General features: G+C 27.4%; 1 protein-coding gene across 1 annotated transcript; it reads right to left on the bottom strand.

Moving 5' to 3' along the window:
- Window positions 1-271: 271 nt before the first annotated feature.
- Window positions 272-1625, bottom strand: LOC122579799. Its single transcript, XM_043752033.1, has 2 exons — window positions 1174-1625; window positions 272-540 (listed from the first exon to the last, which is right to left on the bottom strand). The coding sequence occupies exons 1-2, from the start codon at window positions 1511-1513 to the stop codon at window positions 440-442; spliced, it is 441 nt and encodes a 146-aa protein (XP_043607968.1). The 5' UTR covers window positions 1514-1625; the 3' UTR covers window positions 272-439.
- Between the last annotated feature and the right edge of the window lie 5677 nt (window positions 1626-7302).

A 7302-nucleotide genomic window follows, 5' to 3' on the forward strand; every position in this document is an offset into this window, starting at 1 on the left:
TGAATTTAACACCTAATATAATATTAGAATGTCTATAATTCTTTCAGTCTCATTAACCAAAACAATAACGCGTTTGTAAAATCATTAAATAAAAAAAAATATTAATTAAAGATTTTAGGCTTCACTTGACATGTATAAATAATTTATACATTTTTATATCAAAAGTTTATTGCTTAAATTTTATAGCAAAGTTTACAACTATTTAATACACTTTAACAAAAGCCTTTTAAACTTCATTTAACAAAACCCTTAAATAAATACATAAAAAAAATGAAAAGGAACTATCAAATTATACATAAAAAGAGGTCAGTTTACAATCATAAAAAGTAAATTTCCTCTCAAAAAGGCCTTTAATTAACAACATGATGGTTTTTACAGGATGGTGATTAAAGATTGCTAATATTTTTAATTTCCTTTTGTCATGCTTTCGATCTACTTTTCATGGAAATGATAACGGCGATGATGAAGATTGTCGCAAAGAAACCCCAACAACTTGTGCCCATTGTCTCAATCTTGTCTTCATGGTCTCTGGTTTAACCCCTGCAATTATCAACAAAATTAACACCCGAAACTACAAAATTAATAAAGTTAATCAAAAATGATTTCACAATTTCAAAATTGGTCGTTTCTTTTTCGTCTCAAAATTGGGTTCTTTTTTTTTCCATATAAATTCTCCAAATGTAATAGCAATTACCAAAATTAATGGAATGATAGAATTTCTTATTTGACCAGCTAAAGTCTAATTTTTACTATCGTAATAGATCGACCAAAATATGAACATAAGTTTTTGACAAGACACCTAATCACTTATAATCCGAGGTTACAAGGGTAAAAATTACATTAGCCGGTAATATATATCTATAATTCCCTGATTAGACAAGTAAATTATAATTAACAAAGTAAACTATTAGAAAAAGTTTCACATTTCTCACAAAACTTTCCAACGATACATTTTTGTCAAATGAACAATTCTTTGTTTGACCTTTGGAATGAACAACCAACCATCATTCCTATTTTTTTTTTAACAACAAACTTCTTACCGTTACTCTTAAACATATATGTTTAATTTTTATATCAAGAAATATTGATCCCTAAAATTATATCATCACAAGATAAAAACTTCTACAAGAACCACCATTCCAAATTAATATTATGTAAAAAAAAAAAAATTACCTGGACCAAATACGGCATGAGGGTTGTGAAGCGGCGAAGATAAATCAGAAGATGATGACGTGAATGATGACATGGAAGACGATTTAGAAATAGTATCATTATGATATTGTTTATAATAATTAACAGCATAATACAAATTTAAAGCTGGCAAAGTCTTGGAATTAGATTCATCAAATCCAAAACCCAACTCAACACACGCTTTTAATTCATCGATATCTTCATCGGTGACACTTTTGTTACGTCGACGTTGTTGTTTGTTTTTCTTTTTGAGCCATTCTTCGTCTCGGAGTATGTCTGGCGACCATGACTTGTGTTTGTAAAGCGGTTGTGGGGGTGGCATGGATTGGTCGGCCCGACCCGTGAGGGTGGGGACCCGGTGAGTTTTGGTTGGCTGGTTATGGAATTTTGGTTTTTTGATTGGTATTGGTTGGTTTTGGTATGAAGACTTTGGGTTTTTATATGTGGGATGATAGATGATGATGAGTTTACTGGTCCACGCTACCGCCTTATCATTGCATAGAATTTTCTTTTCATTAAACAATAAACATATCTTTACTTTCTGAATTTTATCTTGGTGCAGTCAATTTTTATGCAATCTAAAGCATACATGATATCTCCATTCAAATATACAACATACTGTAGTATTACACGATTAATCAAATATAAGAAGGGAATAACTAATATGTTTCCGGAAGCACTTTCCAAAAATAAAACAAGGTTACATGTATGTTTTTAGAAAGCTGGAGGACCGAAAATATAAATTTGTTTTATAAATTTGTTAAACATATTTGTTATTCCCATATAAGAATACTGTAATGAAATGTTATATTTAAATTTGAAAAGATAATATTATTTTAATAGATAGAATAGATTTTAGATCCGTGTCTAATACTGAACACGAGCCTTAAGATATTATTATTATTATTATATCTTCATACATTTAAGTCATAAACAATTATAATTTGAAAGATAAATGGTTCTAAGTGTTATACTTTGCAAGTTGTAGTACAATAGTCACAGGTTCATCACTGTCATTATTAGCTGAGAAATATTAACAAAATTGTTTAGTGTAGTTATTTCACAAGGCACGTGTTACAATAATTTCTCTATTATAATTTTTTTTGAAACAATTGTACTCATAATGTGATATTATTATGAAAGATAATTAAAAATTAAAATATAAACAAACTTGTGATTCTGTAATTGACATCCAAGTATATGTCTTGGATCATGATGCAGGTCCAGAACACAAATAGGTATTTTTAATCACTTGTCCTATAATAGTTAGATAACATACAGGATTGCCGTCAAATTCTTTGATAACAATTAGGACTCTTGATTTTAGTGTCAATTGTAACTTTAAACATTAAAACGCAAAACTAATATATAAAAAGGGAGAATTTTTTATATCTTTTTTATCAAGAGATAAATGAATCTTGAATAGAGTTCATATTGATTTGGATTTATTATTTAAATCTTTGTTGTAAATCGTCTCATGTCTAGTAAATCCTATTGTGTTTAGGACAAAATATATCTTGTATATCGTCATTTGTTATTATCTTTGGGATAAGTATTTAGAGTTCATATTGTGTTTATATTAAATATTAAATTAAATATTTATATTTATAACTCATAAAAATATAATCTAATATACTATTAAATTGGATGACATTATCAATATTGTAATGAGATACCAATATACGACATTTATAGGTATCAATTTATAATATTTTATAACATTTTTTTATAAGCTAATATTTATGTTAGTCATGTAGTCGACATTGATATTTATATGTGTAAATCTATATTTATTTATATAATAAAAAGTCAAGAAAAGTCAAAGTTGAAATTTTTAAAAAAATCGAGAGATGTGATTACGCGAATTGTTTATAACTTTTTAAAGATACGATAAATTATTAAATATATAAATTTAAATGTATAAAATGTAAGTAAAAACAAATTTAAAAGAATATTTTTCTTAGAACATTGGATACATCTGTTGTATTTCATCTTTTGAAATAATTTTTTGTAAACATTGTTTTATATGTTGAAATTTTTCTAATTAATAAAATGATTTTAATTTTAAAAATCCTCTGAATTTGATGTCTAAAAATAAATATAAAATAAGTATTCAGGGCTAAAAAGTGTAAATTATTAATAAAAAATAAAAAAGTATAAATTAATAAAAAAATTTCTACAAATATTAATATAAATACTAATATAAAAATATATTTGAATAATGATTATTAGGTTTTTAAATTTATAGTTAAATAAAAATAATATTCTTTTAATAGATAGATTATCGGTACACGGAACTTGAGAATGGAGACTTTGATAGTTTTTGGATTAAACTAGTGTTATACCCGGCCGTTGGCCGGGAATAACCAAATGTTTGGAAGAAAAAAAACACAAAAGGGATATACTAAAATCAAAAAAAATAATTAAAAAAAGAACAAAAACACAAAAGAAAATACAAAAACTAAATGAAAAAGTTATTGAAAGCTAAATATTACATATAAAAAAGGTAAAAAAAATAAATGTTTAAAAATAAAAACGAATAAATGATGCAACAAAAGAAAAAGATGATAAGAAATAAGATAAAAAATAAATTATATAACATTTGAATAAAAATAGAGCATTTTAAAAAGTTATAAAAGAACAAAAGGTAAAATGTAGAAAAAGATATAAAAAAATATTTTAAAAAAACACAAATTATATAAGATTAGCATCAAAAATAAATAAAAAAGAAATAGAAAGGCATAAAAGGGAAAAGAAAAAAAGGATGGGGCAGAAAAAAAAAAAAGAAAAAAAGAATGAGCATTGGTTATCCCCGGCCGGCCGGGTATAACACTAGTTTAATACAAAACCTATCAAAGTCTCCATTCTCAAATTCCATGTACCGATAATCTCTATATATAATAAAACAAGATTATTTTTTACAAGTATCTTAGAAAGTTTTTGATGTGGCAAATCCATATTTCATTTTAAAACAGTTTTTTTTTTAATTATGATGTCATATATAAATAAAGTAAAAATAGCTCTTTACATGTTTTATAAATATATTAATCATTTATTTAAAGAATAAAAAATATCTCTTATACAATATTACAAAATAAAATGTCTTTTTATTTAGTTGATTTATTAACTATATCATTATTGTGTTAGTTGAATTATTAGATTTATATCAATTTATAATGTTTTAAGAAAAACATTACATAATTTTGTTTATAGCTTATAATTTAAAATTTTAATTAACATACCCGGGTTGAACCCGGATTGATTAACTAGTCTATCTATTAAAATAATATTATTTTAATTTAACTCTAAATTTAAAAACCTAATAATCATTGATTTGGAAGATTTAAAAGAGGCTGGTCATATTTCTCATCTTATATATGTCGATGGTATTCTTTTCTTGGGTGAATGGGCATAAGAAAACTTGCATAATGTCTTGATGACTTTCTCTTGTTTTTATTTGGCAACGGGCTTAAAAATTCACTTACAAAAATCAAAACTCTACGGTATTGGAGTGCGCCCGTCAGACATTGACTACTTTGCTAGATTGGCTTGTTGTTCCAAGGACCCCTTCCCTATTTCATATTTGGGGATTCCAATTGGGGCAAACATGAAGAAGTATGATTCTAGGAAACCGTTCATTGACAAATTTTCTAAACGTCTTTCTAAATGGAAGGCGAACATTCTAATGATAAAACTTTACCAGATGACCCGGAGATTACTAGGTGGTGTAAGCTTGTTCCTAAGAAGGTTAACATCCTGATTTGGAGAGTGATGCTTGATCGTATCCCTTCTCGTGTTAACCTTTCCAATAAAGGCATTATATAACTTCGATCTTGTGCCCCATCTGTTCTTCTGCACCAGAAACTTCCCAGCATCTCTTTTCAGCATGTAAGATTGTTACTAAAGCGTGGACATTAATTGCTAGATGGCTCGATCTCCAGATTTGCTTCATTCTAATTTGCATGAGGTCTTTAGTTGGCTTGATGGCATGCACATGAAATTTTCTAAGAAGCAGTGTATTGAAGCCATTATATGCTGCTTTGTTTGGTTCATATGGAAATATCGTAATGATATTGTTTTTTCAACCGGGCGAATCAATCTTTGATACAATTGTGGTGCAATCATACGTTTGGGCTACGAGTAGATATTGAAAAATTCTTTTGTCACGTGACGAGTGGTTTCAAAACCCTCTTTTTTTTCTGTAATCCAAGCATGTTTTGTTGTGATGTCGTTAGGTGTCTAGGATTTTATTATTCTGTTGAGTTTCTTAGATATCGTAATTGTATTTATAACCTGTTTGACGTCTAGTGATTCGCTAGATGTCATTTTATTTTACTATATATATATAGCCGTTCTAAAAAAAGATATAAAAAAGAAAGAAGGGGGGAGGGGTTTCAAACGACGGGACCTTCAACCCCAGAGGTGAATGCAGAAATCACTCTACCAAGTATCAACTTTGTTTTTCATTTGACAAACTATATATTTAAATTAAAAGAGAAGATAATGTCAAAAAAAACTACAGGTTAGAATGTTGTTTTGAACAAAATATTCTTAATAATGACCGTGAATGGGTCCACGACTCCACGTACTCTTTCATTTGTAGGTCAATTGTTCAAAATTTATGGGCAAATTAAAAGTATATACTGGTCTTACCGTCTTAGTACTTGAAAATGGATATTAAAACTGGGACGTTACCAAAAAAAAATCTTTAAACCTTTATTGCTAATTCCTTTGCGGAAGAGATTTTGATTAGCTCTAATCTGAAGTAACATAGGTGGAATATTTTACTTGATTAACTTATAGCTTTGAGTTAATTAAAAAAAAAATTTAAACCTTTATAAAACAAACACCACTTTTTCTCTTTAAAATTATCAGTCTTTGAAAAGTTAAAAATACCCTCAAAAATATTAAAATGTTGAAAAATAGGTTATTGTTGTGGACAAGACTCAAACAAGGGATATATAACTTTTAAAGAAACCATCTTACCACTCCACTAACTATTGTTGGTTTGTTAATTTTCTTTCGATTAGATATATGACCTTTGTTTTCTTTGGATATAAATCAAGTACTTTCACCTAATAGACCTATAATGTCTTTAATGAAATTATTTACGACATATATCATTCAACCCATAAAATATCTACACTATCATTTTACCTCAATAATTTTTACATTAATAACCACATGCTACCGCCAACGTCTTTACCGCCACCCATCTTTGTCATCCTCGCCGCATTACGCGAGTACCTTTCTAATTGGTTAGAGAACTTAGATAGCTCATAGAACATAATGCATACTTCAATACTTGTATATGATCTAGTATATACATCCAATATAAATAAAAATGTTCCTTATATCTATGAAAAAAATAAAAAATTGTTAAAGTGGAATCACTGCTTTACAATAATCTTGGTTATTTGAAGCGAGAAATAATCAGCTTTGATAAAGCATAAACACGATTAATGTGTTTTTTTTAGACTTTGCATAAGTGACGTATCACCTACGTCCACTTTGGCAAAATTTTAATTATTGTGGATAATATACCAATAAACACGTGGCGTAATATTTGATCAATATGTATCCTTTTAATTTATTTATTTTGTTAAATTAACTTTTTTAATTGTATATAAATTCAATTTTTTTATTAAACTTCGAATTAAACTCTAATTCTTGAATTATTAATACAAAAGACATTATAACCTTATTTAGATTCGATAATCGATTCACTTTAAATATAAATTTATTTCATACCCACGAATCATATATACGGCATATTCGAATTTCTTTATAAGACAATCTATATTACTGCTGTACATCGTACAAGTACTAGGACTAATAAGTTTAATATATTTGACATTTTGTGTTTATAGTAATCATTTACTCTACATAACGTGTAATCAAAATAGGCCGTCGTTATGCTTTATGCAGAATCCTAAGTATTCATTACGTGTGAACTTTCATAAAGACTTTCTTTACCTCCAATCGCATGGGTTGAGTCGAAGCAAGTAAAAGCATATATAGATTCATTATTCATGTAAGTAAATATATAATATATTTTCTTCTTTTTTTCGTACAATGTATAGGGTATAATATATTCATCTCACTTTACCT

This window comes from Erigeron canadensis, chromosome 8 (genome assembly GCF_010389155.1).
Source record: "Erigeron canadensis isolate Cc75 chromosome 8, C_canadensis_v1, whole genome shotgun sequence".
In the NCBI taxonomy this organism is placed as follows: domain Eukaryota; kingdom Viridiplantae; phylum Streptophyta; class Magnoliopsida; order Asterales; family Asteraceae; genus Erigeron; species Erigeron canadensis.

Bases quoted from the DNA above. Each gene is read 5' to 3' on its own strand.
- LOC122579799 (XM_043752033.1), bottom strand. From the start codon at position 1,513: ATGCCACCCCCACAACCGCTTTACAAACACAAGTCATGGTCGCCAGAC. The intron at 541-1,173 runs GTAATTTTTTTT...TGATAATTGCAG, and splicing joins TCATGCCGTATTTGGTCCAG to GGGTTAAACCAGAGACCATG.